The sequence below is a fragment of the Scyliorhinus torazame genome, chromosome 17 (genome assembly GCF_047496885.1).
Source record: "Scyliorhinus torazame isolate Kashiwa2021f chromosome 17, sScyTor2.1, whole genome shotgun sequence".
Classification (NCBI taxonomy): domain Eukaryota; kingdom Metazoa; phylum Chordata; class Chondrichthyes; order Carcharhiniformes; family Scyliorhinidae; genus Scyliorhinus; species Scyliorhinus torazame.
In genome coordinates, this window is record NC_092723.1 from 23,876,080 (window position 1) to 23,901,174 (window position 25,095).

At 50.0% G+C, this 25,095-nt stretch overlaps 1 protein-coding gene across 2 annotated transcripts in view; it reads left to right on the plus strand.

Annotated features, from left to right (window-relative positions):
* The window catches only part of LOC140393787 (protein FAM72A), a 60,243-nt gene that overhangs the window by 27,173 nt on the left and 7,975 nt on the right, over window positions 1–25,095 (plus strand). The window contains exon 4 of one of the 2 annotated variants that reach the window (XM_072480209.1): window positions 282–437. The exons of the other annotated variant lie outside the window; for it this stretch is intronic. Within the exon in view, the coding sequence (XP_072336310.1) occupies window positions 282–382 (101 nt within the window). The 3' untranslated portion in view covers window positions 383–437. Of the gene's footprint in view, window positions 1–281; window positions 438–25,095 lie in introns of those variants that run through there. 2 annotated transcript variants of the gene reach the window in all.

Genomic DNA, 25,095 nt, shown 5'->3' on the forward strand with positions numbered 1-25,095 from the left:
GGCCGAATGGCCTCCTTCTGCACTGTATGTTCTATGTTCTAACTGATCACCCCAGATGATGATATCCCAAAGATGTGCAGGGTAGGTGGATTGGCCACACTAAATTGGTAAAAAATAGAATTGGGTACTCTATCTTTCAAAAATGCCTCGTAACAATAATTCTTCAATAAAATACACCTCTAAATAGATTGAACAGCGTGACGAGATATTACATGAATCTGTTTTTCAATTCCTTGCATATGGTGGCAGGATTCTTAAAAACCTAACATGTTACATTTCAGAAAGAAATATGCTCCATTTTCCATATTACTGTTTGTTTGGATGGAAGATTAAACTGAGATCCAACCTGCCTGATCTATTAGCATCCACTGGCTTTATCTGAAGAAAAGTGAAGGTTCCTCTTTTCTTCTTTTTCTTTGTTATTTGAATTTCATGATCCTGGAAATTTGTAAAGTGCTGATTGTCGCTTATTGGTGAATAAATCCAAAATCATCATAAGTCTGAATATAAGGCTTGATGCACATACATATCAATGAAAGCCTGGTCGTAAAATTTATACAGGGCACTAAGGTCCCAGAATACTCACTTTAGCAGCTGTAAAAACAGAGCTCAAGTAGTGTCTTGATATTCATTTGACTGCTTCACATTTAGAGTGCAGAAGGAGGCCATTCGACCCGTCGGGTCTGCACCGGCCATTGGAAAGAGCATCCTACAGCCCACAACTCCACCCCATCCCCGTAACCCCAGCTAACCTGCTGGATAGTAAGGGGCAATTTAGTATAGCCAATCAACCTAACTTTCATATCTTTGGACTCTGGGAGGAAACCGGTGCATCCGGAAGAAACCCATGCAGACACACGGAGAAAGTACAAACTCCACACAGTCACTTGAAGCTGGAATTGAACCCAGGACACTGGAGCCACGAGGCAGCAGTGCTAACCACTGTGCCACTGAGTCGCCCTGAATTATCATATTCCTAGTGGAATTTAGCCACCTCTAGGTATTCTCAGTTCCATTCTGCATTTTTCCACAATGGATGCGATTTTCCCAGACCGTTCACATTGGCGCAAATCCCATTATGGCTGCTAAATCTCGCAAGAGGGCCATAAAGGGATTTGCCTTGGTGAAATCTCGGTTTGAGATCTTCCCACCCCCCTCTGGTGATGTGATCAGGTTCACGTGTCATGAATTTGCATTGATTAAAATGTAATTGATTTAAATATAATTTAATGGCTTTACACCAGAGCGCCTGGCCCTGTGGAATACTCAAAAATGAAAACCAGTAGCGATGAACACGCTGGGAGTGCAGGGGTGCCTGGAGGGCGTAGGACTGAGGCTGGGCAATGCTCCCTGGGGGCAGTGCTAAGGGAGGGAGGCCACCCTTCTCCATTGGGGGAGGGAGATTTCCCCTTGCGTGTGGCGGGACAGGGTGGAGAGTGCCCTCTCCAATACGTCCATGGTGGGGGATCACCCCGAAGTTTGGGAGGTGGGGGGTACTCCCCCATGGCCGTGGGGGTGGGGGGGGGGGTTAGTTGATTTTTCTTGCAGATGGCACCCCGGGCAGCACGGTGGCACAGTGGTAGCACTGCAGCCTCACGGCGTCGAGGTCCCAGGTTTGATCCCGGCCCCGGGTCATCGTCCGTGTGGAGGTTGCACATTCTCCCTGTGTTTGCGTGGGTTTCGCCCCACAGCCCAAAGATGTGCAAGCTAGGTGAATTGGCCATGCTAAATTGCCCTTTAATTGGAAAAAATGAATTGGATACTCCAAATCTTTTTTTTTTAAAAAGATGGCACCCCGATCTCTGTAGAGTCGGGCTTGCTGGCTCTTCCAGGCCCCACCCCGACAGAGTGATGGTGCAAACCATGCCTCCTGATTTTTTTTTTGACTGTCAGAAGATCTGATCAGAGAATCTGGCAGTATGTCTGGAGAAACATGCCGGTTTTCAGTCAGAACCTGACACTTAGGGATGTCTTCTCTCCAGTTGCACTTCCTTCTCCAAGACCTAGGGCGTGATTTGGTGGCCTCGTCACGCCCGACTTGGTGTTGGCACGAGGCTGTTGAATCTCGCGAGACGTCGCGATTTGGATCTTGCCCTCACTGGGCATGACCCAGATCTGCATATTTAGATGAGCTGTATGGCTCATTTAAATACACGTTCGCCAGATTGACCCAGCCTCTGGGACTCAATGGCCGTATCTGGGAGACCTCTCCAGGGAACCGTTTAGTATTGGTTCACACAAATGTGACCAGGCATACTGGCACCTGGGGGGGTTCCCGCAGGCCAGTAGAGACCCCCGGATGGTTGGGGACAGGAGGGTGGCACCCTGGCACTTCCTCTGGCACATTGCACTGCTCGCCTGGCACCCTGGCACTGCCAGCATGCCCAGGTGGCATTGCCAAGTTCCAGGCTGGCGGTGCATGGCTGCCAGGTTGACACTGCCCAGATTTGGGCCTGGGTGCCCTTACCACGTAGAGGAGGGTGAGAGGGGCTTCCAGGGAGCCACCCTAAGATGGGGGGGGGAGAGTGAGAAGGGATCGGACGGGAGGTCAAATGGGGGTGAGAAGGGGTCGAATGGGGGGGGGGGGGGAGTAAGATAGGGCAGCTTTTCAAAATGGCACCCCTTAGCACGCCAGCAGGAAATCACTCGTGAAAGCTGGCCTCCATAATGATCAGCATGAAATTATCATCAGTTGTGTGGAATTACTTTGATACTGCGGCACTGAAACAGGCCATTTGGCCCAACTGATCTTTGCTGGCTTTCATGTTCTTTTTTTAAAAAAAAATTATTTTTTTCAATTAAGGGGCAATTTAGCGTGGCTAATCCACCTATCCTGCACATCTTTGGCTTGTAGGGGTGCGACCCACGCAGACACGGGGAGAATGTGCACACGGACAGTGACCAGGGCTGGGATTAAACCTGGTTCCTCAGCGCCGTGAGGCGGCAGTGCTAGCTGGCTTTTATGTTCCACTGATATTTCCTCAGTCTTGCATTTTTGATCTCTTCATCTCACCCTATAAACATATTATGAACTCATTAATAGATAGAAACATAGGAACAAGAAGAGGCCATCTAGCCCTTTTAGACTGTTCTTCCATTCAACGAAGTTAGATCTGATCTGTGATCTAATTCCATATTATGCCTTGGCCCCATATCCCTTATTTCTTAACTTTGGATAGCAAAAATCCAATAATTTACCATCACCTATCTGTGATCTATGTCAGATTTTTCCTGTATCGTGTACTTCAAACATAATTAAATATTCATCCTTGGGGAACACACCGTTTTGCTGACGGGCGGCATTAGACTCGCATGCCCTGTCCTGGCCTCAGCGCTCCCTAACTCCGGGTGTCCTATTTAAATGATGCCCCTGCACAGCAGTCACGCTCTCTACAGCTTAGGACAGCTCCAGGGAAGGAATAGCTTCAAATGACTGAACGCATGCTGTGCCCAAATTCAGTGACACCTCACTGGAGCACCTGTTGGATGCAGTCACGGCCTGCAGCAATGATTTGTAATCCAAGGTGACCCGTCCTCCTTGGGAGGTGGCCACAGGGGTGGTCAGTTTAAACACCCTACAGAAAAGGTTAGCCACCCAGTGTAGGAAGAAGATGTATGATCTCCATTCCACCAGGTTAAGTTAACCATCTCATCACTCAACTCGCACACTCACAAACCCATCATACATTCATAAGGATCTCCTTCACTACCACCTCAAGGAATATTACCAGTCACTCTCACAAACCCACACATCTTCATCAGGCCTCATCTCTTGATTTTGCATCCTAATCCTGTCCAGGGCTCCACTTTTCAACCATACATGCCAGGGATCCTTACCATCAACCCTTGCACTGTTCCTGCCTCCTCCGCCATTTAACATGATTCTGGCTGATCCTCTATCTTAATGCCACACTCCAGCACTCTCCCCACCTCCCTTGAATGCTTTTGAGCCTAGAAATCTATTTCCTTCCTAAATATATTCAGTGATTTGTCCTCCTTAATCACCTGGTAGAGAATTGCATAGGTTCACTACCCTCTGAGAGTGAAGACATTTCTTCATCTGGGTCCTAAATGGTTTACTCCATATCCAGAGACTGGGATTCCTTGTACTAGACACCCCAGCCAGAGGAAACAACACCCCTGCATCAACTCTGTCTAACCTTTTCAGAATTTTATACGTTTCCATCAGATCCAGCGAGGGACTGGAGCATGGCACCCAAATCGGCACCGGGTACGGACCTCGATTTTGGCCGGACGACTGATTATCTCCCCGATTGCAGTTTCTGTTTGCGGCGTCGCAAAGTGGAGAATTTCACTCAGTCTCTCTTCATTTACCAGGGGGAGATGGAGGTGGAGTGGTAATGTCACTGGATTAGTAATACAGAGGCCCAGGCTAATGTCCTGGGGACAAGGTTTCAAATCCCACCATGACCGCTAATGGAATTTAAATTTGATTAATAAACCTGGAATTGAAAACTGGCCTCAGTAATGGTGACCATGAAACTGTCATCAGTTGTCACCCATCAGGTTTGCTGATGCTCCCCACTTTAGGGAAGGATATCTACATGTGACTCCAAACCCCAGCAATGACTCTTATCTGCCCTCTGGAATGGCCTAGTTAACTACTCAGTTATGGGCAATTAAGGCGATGCCCACATCCTATGAAAGAATGAAATGAATGTTCCCCTTAATAGTTTGTAAACTTTGATTAAGTCGCCTTTAATCTTCTGATTTCCAGTAAATACATAAAAACAAAGTACTGTGGATGCTGAAACTCTGAAATAAAACAGAAAATATTGGAAAAACTCAGCGGATCTGTCAGCACCCTTGGCGAGGGAAACCTTAGGTTTTGCTTTAGTTAAATTTTTTTTCCCCAATTAAGGTGCAATTTAGCGTGGCCAATACACCTACCTGCGCATTTTTGGGTTGTGGGGGTGCGACCCACCCAAACATGGGGAGAATGTGCAAACCCCATACGGACAGTGACCGGGGTTGAGTGCAGCAGTGCTAACCACTGCGCCACCGTGCCGACCTTGAAACTTAAGTTTTTGACCTTTTAGCAGAAGGTGGTGAAAGATTCATAGACCTGGGGCTGGGTTCTCCGTTTTTGGGACTATGTCACCACGCTGTCGGGAAAACTGTGGTCTTTTACGCCAGGAAAACTGGCGTGAAAAGGTCACAGAGTCCCCGTTTTGCTGGGGGCTAGCAGGCAGCTGTCATAGAGCTCACAGCTGTAGCTGCTGATATGGCCCTCCACACTTCCGGGTCACAGGTTGCGCATGCGCATGGCGGCAGCCTCCAGCGGCCATGCGGTGATCCATGGCGGACTGAACCCGCGGACCTGGACCGCTGAAATAGTGCCACGCATCGGCCGCTCGCGCGCCTTGGAACGCCCGCACACATTGCCCCCAGCCCCGAATGAAGCCGTCCATGCCCGTTGATCGGTCCTCCCCCGACTGTGGCGGCCCCGGACTGAGTCCACAGCCACCACGCGAGGATCACAGATGGTGAGACCAAATTAGAACCACGGCGTTGGGAATTCGGCCAGTTGGGGACGGAGCATTCCGGGGCGGGCCTCAGGCAATGGCCCGAGATGGCGGATACTCGGCACGGCATATTCCATGAGTACACCGATTTTCAGGGGCGGAGAATTGTGAAACCGGTGCTGGTTCCGATTTTGTGTGCCAAAATGGATTCTCTGCCCCATCGCCGAACACGATTTTGGCGTCAGGGGGCGGAGAATCCAGCCCCTGAAATAATAATGCTAGTTTGTGTGGCTTTTTTCTGATAAATCTGTGCGCACTCCTTCAAAGTCTAATACATCCTTCAAAGTAAGCCCCAGGTGTGGCCTAACCAGAGATTTGTATAGCTAAAGCATGATTTTTTTCCCCCCATGTATTCCAATCCTCTAGATGCAAAGGTCAGCATTCCAGCCAGAATTCCATGGACTATTTTGATTATTGTCTGTACCTTGTGACGCCAGCCTGGGCATGTGCGCGCTCAATTCCAGCCCCACATGCCCCGGATTCACAACACAAGTGAACTAACTAATAATTCTTATAAAAATTCCCCAAATCTTTGGCCCTTAGCTGCCCAATAATTACAGTCACCAGGTTTGTAAGTTGAAACATAATTGCTGTTTATTTATAAACAAGATTAATGGTGAAATACACAGCAGATACAGTTGGTTAAATATTAATAAGTACCTAATTCCTCCTGTAATTTGCCTCCCCTCACCCTCAACACACACAAGAGAGAAAAACACAGAGTGGGAGGGGGACGGAAAACATGTAAATGAAAGAGAAAAGAGTCTTTCCTTCAGATAATGGGTCCTTGCAGACTTTCTCCTCAGTATGCTTTGGAATTGCAGCCCTTGTTTTGCAGCCTGTACTTACAATTATCCTAGTGAGACAGAGTCCCTGTTTCATCAGGCTTTGATCTCAGTTTGTAGCCTGCTTTCAGGCCCTGTTTTTAGGAATCCAACACCCACAGGCTTATTGGAGAGAGAGAGAGTTAAATTAATTTTTTTGGAGAGGCCTAAGTAGCAGTTTTCAGGAGAGGGCATTGCTGGATCTTTCCCCTCCGCTGCCAGAACCAAAAATATTTCAGATAATATCCAATCACCAACTGTTACCGGGCAGAGCACAACCTTTTGGACCAATTCATCGGCCACCAGTCACATCAATCAAACCTGAGTCATCCCTGAGGCCAGCCAATCTCTAATCACCAGTCTGAAACAGCCTTCTAGATCCTGCTGATTGAATGAACAGCACAAGCCATCGCTTTCTCCCGCTTGAATTAAAATGGCAGGTTGCCTTAAAGACACACGTCCAAAAATCATCAATGGATCAAAAATGTAACAGCAAAATAAAAGAAAGGGGAAAACAAGGGAATAGACAGGGAATAAACAAGACGGAACAGGAAGGACCCTTAGAACCTTCTCATGACATTTTAACAATCTGTGTGCCTGGACCCCAAGTCCCTCTGGATCTCCTAACCCTAACCCAAAGCATCCTTCTAGATTTACACCATTTAGAAATAACCTGTTCTATGCTTTTTAGGTCTGAAGTGGATGAAGTTGAAATCCATTCTCCCCAGTTTTGTCCATTCACTTGATCTATTAATATTGTTTTGTAACTATATAAGTGGCTGGGGGAGCAGAGAGGCGAGCGGGTGGTGAAGATCAAGGAAAAATGGGATGCGGAGTTGGGAATGGAGATCAATTGGGGAGTATGGAGTGAGGCACTGTGAAGGGTAAACGGGACCTCCTATTGTGCAAGGATGAGCCTGATACAGTTCAAGGTCGTGCACAGGGTGCATATGACTCGGGGGAGAATAAGTGGGTAATTTCAGGGGGTAGCAGATGAATGTGAGAGGTGTGGGCGGGGTCCAGCGAATCATGCGCACATGTTTTGGGGTTGTGAAAAATTGGGAAGATTCTGGGCGGGAGTGTTCGCGGTCCTTAGCCAGGATAGTGAAGGAGGGAGTGGACTCGGACCCTTTGGTGGCGATATTTGGGGTTTCAGAGAAGCCTGAGGTCATGGAGAGGAGGTAGGCCGATGTTATGGCCTTCTCCTCTCTGATTGCATGGCAACAAATTTTGCTGGAGTGGCGGTCGGCATCGCCACCGTTGGGTGACCTGTACAACTTCCTGCGGTTAGAGAAGTTAAAGTATGAGTTAAGGGGCTCAGCAGAGGAGTTTGAGAAAAGGTGGTGGATGTTTGTGACCGTGTTTAAGGAGCTGTTTGTCGCGGGGGGGGGGGGGGGGGGGGGGGGGGGGTGAAAAAGGAGGAAAATCTGTACAAACTGTACAGTTAATTGTTGGGAAGAATGTTTCCCGAGGTGTTTATTTGCTGTACTTTGCTACTTTGCTAAAAGTTTGAATAAAATGCGTTTTAAAAAAATATATATTGTTTTGTAACTTTACATCTACACTTAATTAAAAACTAGCTATCTTTGCATCATCAGCAAGATTGGATAGGCTGGAGTTGTTCTCTTTGGTATAGAGCAGGATGAGGGGAGAATTCATTGAGATGTACAACATTGTGAGGGGCCTGGATTGAGTGGATGGGCAGGGCCTCTTTACTATAGAGGTCAGTGACTGGGCTGGGCGTGTTGGGTGGGGCGGGGGTGGGGGGGGGAGCTCCGATTTAAAGGGATTGATAGAAAGATTAGAGGAGAGTTGAGGAGAAACGTTTCCATCCAGAGGGTAGTGGGGGGCCTGGAATTCACTGCCCGAGAGGGGAGTAGAGGTAAGAAACCCTTGTCTCATTTAAAAGGTGAAAACAAAATACTACAGATGCTGGAAATCTGACACAAATAACAGAAAATACTGGAAAACCTCATCAGGTCTGGCAACACCTGCAGAGAGAGAGAGAGACAGTGAACTTTTTGAGTCCGTGTGGCTCTGAGCTCTGAAGAAGAGTCATGCGGACGGAGGATCACGCTGCCGTGAACGGACGGAGAATCCCGCTGCCGTGAACAGGCAGAGAATCCCGCTGCCGTGAACGGGCGGAGAATCCCGCTGCCGTGAACGGACGGAGGATCCCGCCCAATATCACAAACTAGATTATGTGGTTATTGTCAGATGCTGTTTGTGGACCTTGCAAGGTACATGCTGGCTGACACCTTTCTATGTTACAATAGTGACTACACTTCAAAGGTACTTGATGCATGATCGATTACTGCAAAGACGAGGTTAAAGCATAACTGAAGGCTTTAATAGACTAGAACTGTTCCCCAACAGCTCAGGTACAGAATGAGGGCTGCTGGGACGGCACCGACTCTTATACCCCACCTATCTGGGCGGAGCTACATACTATACAGCCAATGGTAAACCCCCAGGTTTGACCAATGGAACTTCAGCCTCTCGGGTGCTGCAATACCTGATAATACCACATTCACCCCCTGTTAAAAAGAGTCCGGCGGGGGTGGTGGCCAGCGGCTACAACTGTATTCAACATGGTATGATCAGATATGGAGGTACCGTGATACCTCCTTACAGTGTTTAGAGGATATTTACAGTCATGGCAGATATATACAGTCAGTGTTTATTATTTACAGTTACAGATCGGTTAAGATGAAGCAGTCGGTCAGGTGCCCTTGTCGTCCTCTGGGATCGTCTGGGCCTCGGTGGTGATTCCGGTGGGGGTCCAGGCATCTGCGACTCCGGGAGTGTGGCTTCGGCCTCCATGGCAGCTTTGTCACCCCTAGACGGCGCTGGTGGGGAGAGCGGTTGACCTGAGAGGGGGGGGCCTGTAGGGGGCGTCGGTGGTGGGCGGGCCCAGGCAGGAGCGGCGGGAGGACTGACCCTTCTGTGAGGTGCAGCGGAGGGGGAGGGGGGGAGGGGGGGTGGGGGTGGTTGGGGTGCGCGTGGGGTTCCGGCGGGCGCCAGGTCCCGTAGGGAGACCGTATCTTGTCGGCCGTCAGGGAACACCACGTAGGCGTACTGGGTGTTAGCGTGCAGCAGATGGACCCTCTCTACCAACGGGTCTGACTTGTGCGCCCGCACGTGTTTTCAGAGCAGGATGAGTCCGGGTGTCGCTAGCCAGGTCGGGAGCGTGGTCCCGGAGGAAGACTTCCTGGGGAAGACAAGGAGACGTTCATGAGGTGTCTGATTGGTGGTCGTACAGAGCAATGACTGGATGGAGTGGAGGGCCTTTTGGAGGACCTCTTGCCAGCGGGAGACTGGGAGGTTCCTGGACCGAAGGGCCAGTAGGACGGTCTTCCAGACCGTTCCGTTCTCCCTCTCTACCTGTCCGTTACCCCGGGGGTTGTAACTGGTCGTCCTGCTTGAGGCAATGCACTTGCTGAGCAGGAATTGACACAGTTCGTCGCTCATAAAGGAGGACCCCCTATCACTGTGTCTGTAAGCGGGGAAACCGAACAGTGCAAAGATACCATGGAGGGCCTTGACGGTGGTGGCGGTCATGTCGGGGCAGGGGATGGCGAAGGGGAACCGGGAGTACTCGTCAATCACGTTCAGGAAATACGTGTTGCGGTCGGTGGAGGGGAGGGTGCCTTTGAAGTCCATGCTGAGACGTTCAAAGGGACGGGAAGCCTTTATCAGGTGCGTTCTCTGGCCGGTAGAAGTGCGGTTTGCACTCTGCGCAGATTTGGCAGTCCTTAGTGGCTGTCCTGACCTCCTCGATGGAGTAGGGCAGGTTGCGGGTCTGAACAAAGTGGAAAAAGCGAGTAGCCCCCGGGTGGCAGAGGTCCTCGTGGAGGGCTCGGAGGCGGTCCACTTGTGCATTGACACATGTGCCGCGGGACAGGGCGCCAGGAGGCTCGTTTAGCTTCCCGGGATGATACAAGATCTCAAAGTTGTAGGTGGAGAGTTCTATCCTCCACTGCAAGATCTTGTCGTTTTTTATCTTGCCCCGCTGTGCATTATCGAACATGAATGCCACCGACCGTTGGTCAGTGAGGAGAGCGAATCTCCTGCTGGCCAGGTAATGCCTCCAATGTCGCACAACTTCTACTATGGCTTGGGCCTCCTTTTCGACTGAGGAGTGGCGGATTTCGGAAGCATGGAGGGTACGGGAGAAGAAGGCCACGGGTCTGCCCGCTTAGTTGAGGGTGGCTGCCAGAGCTACGTCGGATGCATCACTCTCGACCTGGAAGGGGAGGGACTCGTCGATGGCGTGCATCGTGGCCTTTGCAATGTCTGCTTTGATGCGGCTGAAGGCCTGGCGGGCCTCCATCGACAGGGGGAAGGTTGTGGACTGTATCAGGGGACGGGCTTTGTCTGCATAGTTAGGGACCCACTGGGCGTAGTAACTAAAAAACCTGGGGCAGCGCTTCAGGGCCTTGGGGCAGTGAGGGAGGGGGAACTCCATGAGGGGGCGCATGAGTTCAGGGTCGGGGCCTATAACTCCATTTCGCACTACATAGCCGAGAATGGCTAGACGGTCGGTGCTAAATACGCATTTATCCTTATTGTACGTTAAGTTAAGAATTTTAGCGGTCTGGAGGAATTTTCGGAGGTTGGTGTCGTGGTCCTGCTGGTCATGGCCGCAGATGGTGACGTTATCGAGGTACGGAAATGTTGCGCGCAAGCCGTACTGGTCAACCATTCGGTCCATCTCGCGTTGGAAGACCGAGACCCCGTTAGTGACACTGAAGGGAACCCTTAAAAAATGATAGAGCCGCCCATCTGCCTCGAAGGCAGTGTATTTGGGGTCGCTCGTGCAGAGGGGTAGCTAGTGGTAGACGGACTTGAGATCCACCGTGGAGAAGACCTTATAATGCGCGCTCCTGTTTACCAGGTCGGATATGCGGGGGAGAGGGTATGCGTCCAGCTGCGTAAACCTGTTGATGGTCTGACCAGTCAATGACCATCCTATGTTTCTCCCTGGTCTTTACCACCACTACTTGGGCTCTCCAGGGACTGTTGCTAGCTTCAATGACCCCTTCCCTTAGTAGCCTTTGGACCTTCGACCTAATGAAGGTCCGGTCCTGGGCACTGAACCGTCTGCTCCTGGTGGCGACGGGTTTGCAATCCGGGGTGAGGTTCGCAAAGAGGGAAAGCGGGTCGACCTTAAGGGTCGCGGGGCCGCAGACAGTAAGGGGGGGTATAGGGCCGCCGAATTTGAAGGTCAGGCTTTGCAGGTTACACTGGAAGCCCAACCCCAGGAGTGTAGCCGCGCAGAGGTGCGGAATGACATAAAGGCGGAAATTGTTGAACTTCCTTCTTTGGACTGTGAGGTTTGCTAGGCAGAACCCCTTTATCTCCACTGAGTGGGAACCGGAGGCCAGGGAGATTCTTAGATTTACAGGGTGGGTAAAAAGTGAACAGCGCCTTACCGTGTCGGGGTGTATAAAGCTCTCCGTGCTCCCAGAGTCGATCAGGCAGGACCTCCCGTGGCCATTGATGAAGACCGTCGTCGTTGCTGTTGAGAGTGTTCGATGTCGAGTTTGGTCCAGAGTCACTGAGGCCAGACGCAGTAGCTGTGAATTTTGATCGGGCAGTGTATAGTCTGCTGGGCTGGGGTCCCAGGGCCCCATCCAAGATGGCGTCTCCCATGGGTCGCACATGGTGGTTGGAAGTGGACACTGACATGCGGCGCCCATCCGTCCAGCGCGGTGTCCGGGGAACAAGATGGCGGCGCCCGTGGGCCGCACGTGGCCCTAGGATACGGGGGTGGCGGTGACTGCTGGCCGTCTGGGGCCCGAGGGGAAGTTCTCTGTGGCAGCCCAGAGTCGCCGCTGGAGACCGCGGCCACCGCTCGTGCCTGGCAGACCCCCACAAAATGGCCCTTCTTGCCGCACCCTTTGCAGGTGGATGTGCGGGCCGGGCAGCACTGGCGGGGGTGCTTTTCTTGCCCGCAGAAGAAACAGCGGGCCGCATCGGAGTTGGCGGGCCGCCTTACAGCGTAGGCCTGCGGGGGCAGGGGGAAGGTCTGTGGGGCTGCCGCTGCGGGATTCCACACTGCCCAGGGGGCCGCTGCGCGGTCGGGCACGTATTGTGCGTTCCTGGAGGCAACGTCCATGGACCCTGCCAGGGCCCGTGCCTCCCTAAGTCCCAGGATGTCTTTCTCTAAAAGACGCTGGCGGATCTCTGAGGAGCTCATACCTGCTACGAAGGCATCCTGTATTAGGAGTTCCGTGTGGTCGCTCGCCGAAACTTGCGGGCAGCCACAGCTTCTGCCCAGCACCAGTAGCGCATGGTAGAACTCCTCCAACGATTCCCGGGGGCTTTGCCGTCTCGTTGCAAGCAGGTGACGTGCGTAGACCTGGTTTACTGGGCGGATATAATGTCCTTTTAAAAGTTTGATTGCTGCATCAAAGTCTTCCGCCTCCTCAATGAGGGTGTAGATCCCAGGGCTTACCCTTGAGTGCAGGAAATGCAGTTTCTGCTCCCCCGTGGGTGTGCCTCCAACCGTCTCAAGATAGCCTTTGAAACACGCCAGCCAGTGTTTGAAAATCGCCGCTGAGTTCGCCGCGTGGGGACTGAGTTGCAGACACTCCGGCTTGATTTGGATATCCATCCTTTCAGCTTAAGTGTAGTCTATTAAATTGATGCACGATCAATTACTGCAAAGGCGAGTTTAAAGCATAACTGAAGGCTTTAATAGACTAGAACTGTTCCCCAGCAGCTCAGGTACAGAATGAGGGCTGCTGGGACGGCACCGATTCTTATACCCCGCCTATCTGGGTGGAGCTACATACTATACAGCCAATGGTAAACCCCCAGGTTAGACCAATGGAACTTCAGCCTCTCGGGTGCTGCAATACCTGATAATACCACAGTACTCAATTAGCTAAACATTTTGAGACACCCAGTAGTTGTGAATCAGTATTTTTTTATTTTAAATTTAGAGTACCCAATTCATTTTTTCCAATTAAGGGATAATTTAGTGTGGCCAATCCACCTACCCTGCACACCTTTGGGATGTGGGGGTGAAACCACGCAAACACAGGGATAATGTGGAAACTCCACACGCACAGTGACCCAGGGCTGCGATCGAACCTCTGACCTTGGCGCCGTGAGGCAGCAATGGGATCCATGCCGCCACTGTGCTGCCCTTGTGAATCAGTATTTTCATGTCTTTCTTTGTGTTGCTTCTCTCATGCTCGAGTATGATAAATTGTGACACTGTGGATTTACGAGCAGAATCAAGACATTGCAATCACTAGGAGGCTAGGAAATCAAAAATTTGATATCTGGAATGGTTCTTCACTAGCACGGTTCAGTATATTGTAAAAGGGGAGAGTTACATGAGGAACAGACAACAGATAGAAATGCAAAGCCAGATTATCATAGAATCATAGAATTTACTGTGCAGAAGGAGGCCATTCGGCCCATTGAGCCTGCACCAGCCCTTGGAAAGAGCACCCTACTTAAGCCCTACTTCCGCCCTATCCCCGAAACCAAGTAACCCCATCTAACCTTTTTTGGACACTAAGGGCAATTTAGCATGGCAAATCCACCTGACCTGCACATTTTTGGACTGTGGGAGGAAACCGGAGCACCCGGAGGAAACCCACGCAGACATGGGAAGAATGTGTAGACTCCACACAAACAGTAAACCAAGCCGGGAATCAAACCCAGGTCCCTGCCGCTGTGAAGCAACAGTGCTAACCACTGTGCTACCGTGCCGATCAAGAAGTAACCAGTCAAATCTGCACCAGCAAGGAGAGTGAACTGGGATTTCTGTCTGGTGAAGACTCAGCTTTCAAAGAGTTAATACAATTAGAAAGTAAATCAAGTAGAAAATAGAACACATTTCCAATCCCACTATATTGACTGATTTTAATGGGAGTGAAACATATGCTCATGAATCTATTTGCATTCTGAAAATATGCCGCCCCCATGGGCAGCTCCTGTGGAATTTAAATACAATTTCAATAGCTGATTAACTACATCCGGAGGATTCTTGCTGGTTACAGACTGAATACAAGATGGAGAGACATGTATTTTGTGTGAAAGAGAGTGAGTTGAATTAGATGGAAGATCCTTTCCTGACCTCATCCCTAACACTCTTTGTAATAAGTTCCAGCTCTATAATCCTCTGAGACCTCTTCACTTGACCAATTCCAGTCTCTCGAGATCCCCGTTTTTAATCACTCCATCATTGCCTCTCTCATATGAACATACGAATTAGGAACAAGAGTAGGCCATTTGGCCCCTCGAGTCTGCTTCGCTGTTCAATATGATTACAGCTGATCTGATTGTGGTCTCAACTCCACTTTCCTTCCCACCCCCGTACCCTTTGACTCCCTTGTCAATCAAGAATCTGTCTAACTGAGTCTTGAAAATATTCAATGACCCTGCCGCCAGCGCTTTCTGAGGAAGGGTTTCACAGACTCATGGCTGTCTGAGAGAAAGGATCTCTCCACATCTCTGTCTTAAATGAGAGATCTCAGGGGCGAAATTCTCCCGGAACGGTGCGATGTCCGCCGACTGACGCCCAAAACGGCGCCAATCAGACGGGCATCGCGCCGCCCCAAAGGTGCGGAATGCTCCGCATCTTTGGGGGCCGAGTCCCAACATTGAGGGGCTAGGCCGACGCCGGAGGAATTTCCCCCCCGCCAGCTGGCGGAAACAGCCTTTGTTGCCCCGCCAGCTGGCGCGGAAATTACATCTCGGGGCGGCGCATGCGCGGGAGCGTCAGCGGCCGCTGACAGTTTCCCACGCATGCGCAGTGGAAGGAGTCTCTTCCGCCTCCGCCATGGTGGAGACCGTGGCGGAGGCGGAATGGAAAGAGTGCCCCCACGGCACAGGCCCACCCGCGGATCGGTGGGCCCCGATCGCGGGCCAGGCCACCGTGGGGGCACCCCCCCGGGGCCAGATCGCCCTGCGCCCCCCCCAGGACCCCGGAGCCCACCCACGCCGCCTTGTCCCACCGTTCAAAAGGTGGTTTAATCCACGCCGGCGGTACAGGCAATTTATCAGCGGGACTTTGGCCCATCCGGGCCGGAGAATCCAGCGGGGGGGCCCGCCAACCGGCGCAGCCTGATTCCCGCCCCCGCCGAATATCCGGTACCGGAGACTTCGGCAACCGGCGGGGGCGGGATTCACGGCAGCCCCCGGCGATTCTCCGACCCGGCGGGGGTTCGGAGAATGACGCCCCTTATTTTTAAATTGTGTGCCGGGTTCTAGCCTCTCCCACAAGGGGAAACATCCTTTCAGCACCCAAAGTGCCCTCAAGATCTTATGTGTTTCAATATCGCCTTGACACCAAGGCGGCATTTGAGCAAGTGTGGCATAAAGGAGCCCTAGTAAAACTGGAGTCAATGGGAATCAAGGGGAAGTCTCCACTTGTTAGAGTCATACATGACACAAAGGAAAATGGTTGTGGTGGTTGGAGGCCAATCATCGAAGTGCTGAGACATCGCTGCAGGCATTCCTCAGCACTATGGCATTATGAAGAAAGCTTTTCCCCTTACATAGCCCGCCGTCTCCGAAGGGCTGAGAAAATTCAGTCCTAAGTTACGAGAGGAGGGTATGTGGTGGTGGCCCATTTACAGTAACTCAACTTCCTTTAGTCCAACAGGACCTTTATATAAAGTTGGAAGAGCAGGTGCTTCATTCACATTTCACTGACACAAAGGCCTGATATAAGACCAGCTATCTCCCATCAAGCTTAATGCTTTGGAGAAAGGTTCAGTCACTGTCTTTTTCTCAGTGGTAACTATCCATGTCAAAGGACAATATACACCACCTTATCTGAAGCTGACATTGCCATAATTCCTTTTTATGCAGATTTATTGCAGGTTCCCAACATTTAAGAATCTCTTTATTTAAATGAATTATCATACTGTGAGTTGTTTACAGCCACAAATGGTGAAGTATGAAGAATCTTTCACAAAAAAGAGATGTCAATTATTTACGTGTGATTGTGTGATTATTTTAATCTACCAGCTGGTGTTTGATTCTGTCTGGGTCACAGTCCTGATCCTGAGTTTACAATTCTATTAAAAATAACAAGAGGCTGTTTCTCTCCTCAAATCTATCACAATTACATCCTGATAGGGTGGCACGGTGGCGCAATGGTTAGCAATGCTGCCTCACGACACCGAGGTCCCAGGTTCGATCCCGGCTCTGAGTCATTGTCCGTGTGGAGTTTGCACATTCTCTCCGTGTTTGCGTGGGTCTCACCCCCCACAACCCCAAAGATGTGCAGGGTAGGTGGATTGGCCACGCTAAATCCCCCCTTATTTGGAAATAAAAATAATTGAACACAGTAAATTTATTTAAAAAAAAACAATTACATCCTGATCGTTGTACTCAGTTTACGAGTTATTTTCTCCCTCGCAACAACATTTTTATTGCATTTATATATCTCCTTTAACATAGTAAAATACCCCAAAACTGACAACTTATATTTATATAGTGCTTAAAATGTAATGGAACATCCTAAACACTTCACAGGAGTGCTACTGGCTGAGTGACAGGAAGGAGAGCCTAATGGTTGATGGTTATTTTACGGGCTGGAGAAAGGATTGTAGTGGAGTTTGCCAGGGGTCGGTATTGGGAACCCCGGTCTTCCTGATATATATCTGTTAGGATACCGAATCAGACCCCAACGTTTGTTAGAATACTGGATGAGAGCTCCAAACAATTTTTCAATTTGTGAAACTGAGGAAAGGATACTTCATCACAGAAGTGATGAATCTGATCAATCGGAATCTTTTATGTTAAACCAAACTTTAATTTAAACACAGAATTGACCACATTTACATCAAAGAAATAGCTTTACAATTAACAGTTGAATAGTTCTTAAATAAAAGGAAAAACTTTAATTTACTATTTACACCTGTCACTAATTCCAATTAAGCAGCCCAATTAGTTCAAATGCCACTTATAAGTGAAGTTCCAAAACAGGTTACTTGCTTATCTGTGCAGACATTTGGAGAAAGAGACCCTTTTCAGGAACAACCTGAAAATCCTTCTGTCTTGTCAGACTCAAATCCTGGGCGAAATTCTCCCGAAACGGCGCGATGTCCGCCAACTGACGCCCAAAGCGGCGCCAATCAGACGGGCATCGCGCCGCCCCAAAGGTGCGGAATGCTCCGCATCTTTGGGGGCCGAGCCCCAACATTGAGGAGCTAGGCCGGCGCCGGCGGGATTTCCGCCCCGCCAGCTGGCGGAAACGGCCTTTGTTGCCCCGTCAGCTGGCGCGGAAATGACATCCCCGGGCGGCGCATGCGCAGGAGCATCAGCGGCCGCTGACAGTTTCCCACGCATGCGCAGTGGAGGGAGTCTCTTCCACCTCCGCCATGGTGGAGACCGTGGCGGAGGCGGAAGGGAAAGAGTGCCCCCACGGCACAGGCCCGCCCGCTGATCGGTAGGCCCCGATCGCGGGCCAGGCCACCGTGGGGGCACCTCCCGGGGCCAGATCGCCCCACGCCCCCCCCAGGACCCCGGAGCCCGCCCACGTTGCCTTGTCCCACCGTTCAAAAGGTGGTTTAATCCACGCCGGCGGGACAGGCAACTTATCGGCGGGACATCGGCCCATTTGGGCCGGAGAATCGAGCGGGGGGGCCCGCCAAGCGGCGCGGCCCGATTCCCGCCCCCGCCGAATATCCGGTGCCGGAGACTTCGGCAACTGGCGGGGGCGGGATTCACGGCAGCCCCCGGCGATTCTCCAACCCGGCGGGGGGTCGGAGAATGACGCCCCCTATGTCAAACTGATGTTCAACTAAAAAGCATTTGGCAAAACTACAAACTACAGACAGACCTGGCTCCTCCCATTAATTACATCATCTGTATCCCAATAAGATGTCCCATGACCTGCTTAGATAGAACTAAACACCACTCCATCATAAACTATCCACACTCCAGGAGAATCTCCAACAATCATTAGCCATTTCTCTGTAAACAAGTAAATGGTTAAATTAAATAATTGCCTCAACTTTTACGACTCCTTAATTACAACTTTAGTAGACTTACTGTCTGCATGTATTTTTAAAGAAGGGTTTGCAATAACATTGCCATCATAAAAATGAAATTCAATATCCATCAAATATACAAAATAAAAGATACAACTCTAAACAGGGTGTGGGAGCTGAGGGACCCGCGTGTAAATGTGCATAAGTCATAGAAGGTACAGAATTTTAAAATTGCTACTACAGAGAGGAAGGCAGGCAGGTGGTTGGGTCTTCCAAACCTGATGTATTATTACCGGGCGGCGAATGTGGAGAAGGTACGGAGCTGGGTCAGAGGAGTTTACTACCAATGGGTCAGAATGGAGGAGAGTTTGGGTAGGGGGTCGGGATTGAAGGTGCTAGCGAAAGTGCCGCTCCCGATAGCCCCGGGAGATACTCAGGGAGTCCGGTAGTCATAGCTTTGTTGAGAATTTGGAGGCAGTTTCGACAGCACTTCGGGTTGGGGGCAGGGTCAAGGGAAATGCCGATTCGGGGGAACCATAGATTTGAGCCAGGGAAGTGGGATGGAAATATTCAGAAATGGGAGGAGAAAGGAAATACACTAAAAGATTTATTTCTTGGGGGTCGTTTTGTGGGATTGAAGGAGCTGGGAGTGAAGTATGGGCTGGAGCAGGGGGAAGTATTTAGATACATGCAGGTTCGAGACTTTGCCAGAAAGGAGATACAGAGCTTCCCGGTGGAGCCGGCTTCCACATTGCTGGAGGAGGTGCTGACGACAGGGGGACTGGAGAAGGGGGTAGTATCGGCGGCTTACGGGGCTATTTTGGAGGAGGAAAAGGCGCCGCTAGAAGGGATCAAGACAATGTGGGAGGAAGAGTTAGGGGCAGATATGGAGGAGGGGTTCTGGTGTGAGGTGCTCCGGAGGGTGATCGCCTCCACCTCGTGTGCGAGGTTGAGGCTGATACAGCTGAAGGTGGTGTACAGAGCGCACCTTACAAGGGCGAGGATGAGCCGGCTCTTTGAGAGGGTAGAAGATGTGTGTGAATGTTGAAGGGGGGACCCCGCAAACCATGTTCATAAGTTTTGGTCCTGTCCAAAGCTGGAGGATTACTGGAAGGAGGTGGTTAGGGTAATCTCTAAAGTGGTGCACGTGAAACTGGACCCGGGCCCTCAGGAGGCCATATTCGGGATGTGGGACCAGCCGGGGTTGGAAATGGGCAAGGAGGCAGATGTTGTAGCCTTCGCCTCATTGATCGCCCGAAGGCTGATCCTGTTAGGGTGGCGATCAACCTCTCCACCCTGTGCCGTGCATGGTGGGGGGACCTGCAGGAATTCCTAACGCTTGAAAAGGTCAAATTTGAACTGAGGGGAAGGATGGAAGGGTTCTACAATTCATGGCCGTTATTCATTCTGCACTTTCGAGAATTGGATCACTCGAACATTAGGGGGGTTGGGGGCTGGGAGGGTTGGGGGGAGGGGGGCTGTGTGCGTTAATGTTGACTATGGGTGATTCCTGATTCCTTTTTGTCATTTGTTTATGTTAACATGCGGGCCAATGTCTGGGGTTTGGTGGGAGGGTGGGATCGTTGTTATTGATATGGGGATTGACATTACATTCGTTACTGATTATTGTTTATTGTTGGGTGTAAATTTGAGAGAAAATGTGAAAAAGGAGAATAAAAAATATATATTTTAAAAAGTCATAGAAGGTTGGGAGACATGTTAATAAAGCATACAACGGGGGCGGGGGGAGGGGGGTTGTTTCCGTCAGTGGGATAGAAAGATCCCTCCAGTGGAGGATCCGCCCCCCCCATCTCCTCCACAAATTTCAACAGCACCTTTGCTATCCCCATAGGGGCCGACGACTTTGGCTTAGACCGGTCTAGTAGCAGATTCAAGGCACAATTCAAATCTCCCACCAAGGTGCGTATCCAAGTCAGGTATTGCGGCCAACAATCTCCTCATGAATGGCATATTGTCGCAATTTGGGGTGTATGCATTCACAATGTTGCTAACTTTTGGTTGGCTCTTAATTCGTAATTTATTCTGTATGTTTAACCTTTGCTCTAGAGTCGCCAGGTATCTTTATGAAACCGCCACGAGGTTCAAGTTCAAGTACTGATCAATAACTCAACACACCAATTAGTAAGATTCAAATCAAAACACATTTATTATATACAGTAAGTCACTACTTATGCATATAACTCTACTTTCTAGACTATTTCTATCACTAAAAGGCCTATACTTAGCTTCGGACTGGCCCACCAGGTCAGGGGAACAAATGGCCTTTCGTTCAGGTCCTGAGTCTGCAGGATTCAAAAGCTGGTATAGACTTGTAGCTCGGAGCGCCTATCTCGTAGCATGCGTTGACTGGAGACTTACTTGGCAGATGTGGCCGCTTGGGCAGTTCACTCTCAGGGGTTGATTCGCATTGTTGAGTGACCCTGCCAAGAAGAGCGATTTGAACTTGGAGGCTTTACTTTATAGTCCCCAGGTGCTTCCCTCCCTTCGGGACGGACCCCGTACCTGGTTCCAAGTGGTTGGACTGCGTTCCGACCACTTGGATCGATTTCTCCAATACTGGAGTTGTTCCCTGATTGCTGGGCGGTCCCTAAATGTCCGTTGGCCTTCCTTTGTCTTGGCTCCTGTTGGCACCGAGGAGTCTAGCTTGGCCTTATTCACCTGAAGTGTATCAATTGTGCCTGGGAATCGCTCATTACTATGCAGATGGCTGCTGGTTTAGGTGCTGTCTGGTTTTTGTAAGTTCCAATACACAGGATTTCTGCACTTGCTAGTTTTTGCCTGTGTTGGCTGAATTTCCCTTTAGTCTTTGCGGTTCTCCATTTTAAGTCGGGAAGTGGCCAACCCAGGTGGCTACATACCCTCCTTGTGATCCCTAACACGAAGCGTGAAGGATCACATAACTGCGTTGTCTTCATTCCTTGACCCAGCGAGCACTCTTCCATGGCCTCTACACTGACCATAACTATGCAGTAAAAATTTTAACTAACGATTTCTAAGTGGCGCTGTGTCAGACAGGGACATGCATTACAACACAAAAAAAAAGGTACCTCTAACTGTCCTCAATCAACTACACTCACTAAACATTCAATCATATTAACTTCCTAAACAATACAAAATAATAGCAGCATTCACATTTTTCCTCTGGCTTGGTAGTCAAGCACAGGGGTGTACAATATTTCCATTTCTTTATTTACAAAAGATGCAACACAAATGGTCTTTATTGTAGATCAAGGGGTTCGGGGGCCTGGTGAAAACCGAAAAGAGGGGATATCATTCTGTATACCGGGGTGCGAGCGCGGTAGGCTCTCCTTTGCCATTTCCTCATGCGGATAGTCTCATGCTGCAGAGTATCGCCAACACTAATAGGGACTCGACTACGTAGGAAAGGGAGTACCATGTTATGAGCTTATCACACCATGATGGTGTGGTGTTGCCTGTTACTGGGCTCTGGGTGCTATGGGGAAGTGAATCATTAACGGCCGGGGGGGGGGGGGGTTGGGGTCAGGGGGTTCGCATTCGCGCGCAACCGAATACACATTATAATGGTGGTGATCAACACGGAGGATGTACTCATTGCTCTTCTTCTTGCTCTTCTCTTCTTTTCTTTCCTTGGGGCTTCTGGAGTTCTGTGGGATCAAGCATAGTTTCTGTTACTATCTTGGTTAATATCTCGTCTGTTAGTATATCTGTCCTTTAGTGCCAATTCCCCTTTATAATTTGTCACCATGTGTGACTCCCTCATTTTTTTTTTTAAACCAAATATTCAGGACAAGACACACTTAAAAAATACTGAAACAGTGAGAGCCGTCTCGCAGGCTGTGCGATGTACCATCCAAATGTTTGAGGATGTAAATAGCATAGGGATGGCAACCTAAGGGTTGCCGGAAAACAAACCAGAACTTTTTGAACCAAGAGTGCCGAAATGAGGTGCGCATGGGCCGCAACGGGTAAGAATTGGATGGAATCCCTGGGTAGGACGGCAACCAATGCCATGTGTGCTCTACCCGAGCGTAGCTGACCAGAGAGGGGGGGGGTCCTCAGGCAGGGCGGAGATCAATGCCGTGTCTCCACTGCCTGAGCAACCGGCAAGAACAGGCAAAAATGTAGCCATCATGGGGGGGTTGCCATAAAGGTTCCACCTTCGAACCAGAAGAGCAGTTATGAACGGGGGTCTGGCAAGCTCTCAGCGGTTTCTGCCGATAAGTGTGCTGGCAAGTTTTCACAGGTTTCGGCCGACAAATATGGCATGTGGCCGTGGAACCTCCGAGTGCACAAACAACATTTAACAATAACACTAACAAACAACATTAAACATGCTGCAGGTTCCATCAGAAAGGACACCGTTTCTCCCAAGCGGTTCCTTTTAAAACATCATCTGGACACCTCAGTTATCAGTTGCGAACAGGGTCGCAAAGGGGTTCTCATTTTGAGAGTCAGACTCAAAGTCATCATCTTCTTCCGGATGCCATACTCTCGAATGTATAAGGGCTGATAGGGCTGCATGGTGCGATTTGGGGTCCATCTCGTCGTTCCGGACGAGCCTGTATGAATTATCGCGGTGCCAAAAGGTGGTGTCTAGTTCTGTGGGGACGGAATCGTCATCGTAGGGCGGTGGTCTTTGGTGGGGTTTGTTGAGGAATGTGATCAGGAAGGGATCACTCGAATCGTGTTCAGATTCGGTGGGTGTGGGTCCTGTTGCATGGGGATAGTAGGGAGGCGTGCTGTGGCTATCGTCTGTGTCACAGTCGCTGTCTCTGCTGCTGCTGTCTGTGGGCGTTCCGGGGCGGAGTCTAGAGTTCGGGGGTGGAGTCCAGGGCGAGTCCGTGGATGTGGTGGGCGTGTTGGGGGAGGGTAGGGATACGTTGGGTGTGGGCGGGGTGTGGTCTGCTGCGTTGAGCATGACGTGGTGTGCGTGATTGGACTGTGGGCCATATGCCTTAAGCTGGTTAATATGGAACCACGCAGTCTTTCCATTGGGGTACTTAATTTGATACACTGAGAGGCTTACTTTGTCCGCAATGGAGTACGGACCCGAATATTTAGGTGACAGGAACGTGCTGGGGTTATAGATGGAGAGCATGACCTGCTGTCCTACCTCAAACTCAGTTGCATGCACTGTCTTGTTGAAACAGGCCTTGCTCTGTTTCTTCCTTGTGCCTAATCTTACTGCGGCTGCTAGCTGAGCCGTTTTCACATTATCAACTAGTTGTTTTACTGCGTTCTCGTGTGTGAGGGCCGTCACTTCGGGGCTGGTCAAGTCCAATCCTAATAAGAATTCTGTGCCTTTCATGGGGCGTCCGGTCATGAGAGTGTGTGGGGTGTAACCTGTGGAAGTTGAAATGGTATTTCTCAAAAACATCAACGCAAAAGGGAGGACTGAATCCCAAGTGGTGTTGTTTTGTTGGACTATTTTTCTGAGGGTGGCTTTTAGGGTCCGATTCATGCGCTCCACGATACCACTTGACTGGGGGTGGTATGCGATGTGGAATTTTTGGGTAATGCCAAATATCGTGAGGACGTTCTTCATGACACGTCCCGTAAAATGGGAACTTTGGTCGGATTCAATGCTGCAGGAGAGTCCCCATCTCGTAAAGATGTGGTGGGTTAAGATCTTTGCGGTGATCTTTGCCGTGTTCGTTCTGGATGGGAATGCCTCTCCCCATTTCGTAAAAGTGTCTATGACAACTAATAAGTACTTGTAACCATTCCTGCAAAGGGGCAATGGTACTATAAAATCGATCTGCAGGTTAGTCCAGGGGCCGTTAACGGGGTGGGTGTAGCTAAGCTGAGCCTTCTTTGCGTATCTGTCCGGATTGTTCTGGGCAAAGATAAGGCAATTCTCAACGTAGTGCGTTACGTCTTCTTTTAAACTTGGCCACCAACAGAGCTGCCTGAGGTGGGCTGTAGTGGGATCAATTCCCTGATGTCCATGACTGTCGTGGAATAAACAAATAAGTTGATTCCTGTCCTGTTCAGGAACCACATAAAGGGTGTCTTTTAACACCACACTGTCATGTGTGATCAGTGCATTTTTAAATCTATCGTAAGGTGCCATAAAGTTTCCTTTCAAAATCTCCCTGAGGTTGCTATCCTGCTTCTGGGCCTGCAGTAAATCCTCAATATTAGTCTGCGAGACCTGAACTGCATTCACTGGTGCTCTTTCGGGGGGGGGTGTCCAAAAATATTCATGCCTGGAACCTGCTTTGGCCAGTGCGTCGGCTTTTACATTTCCAGGGGGGGAGGAACGGTGGTGACTGCGAACTATAACAATACCAAAGGTCCTGCCCTGTGCTTTCTCTAAAATGGAAACAGAAAAACCACAAGTGTTCAAGCAGTTCTGATCAATCCTCATAATTCGGAAGCGTGTTAATGCATGTGTAACTAACAGGGCTTTTAGGTAAAACTGATAGATTTTTTGTTGCGAAAAACTGTCGGGAGTTTGTATTCCGGAAAGTAGTGAACGCCGTATCCGTGTTTACAGCACCGCCTTAGTACCCCTCGTTCCAAATTTTAAAAGAGCATTCCGATAGAGAAAATGGCAATGAAGGCAATGGAACGCCTTATGAACCCCCAGGAATTTGAGGTCGCAGCGACCAGCAGCAGAGTAGGACAGTGTCCCGTTTGGGAAGAAGAGTTCAGGAAATATCTCAAAGGGAAAGGATGGCCCCTTTGGAGTGAATTCTGTGACAATGAGGAAACAGGACCCGGGAGTATAGGACATACTTGGTGGGAGAACCT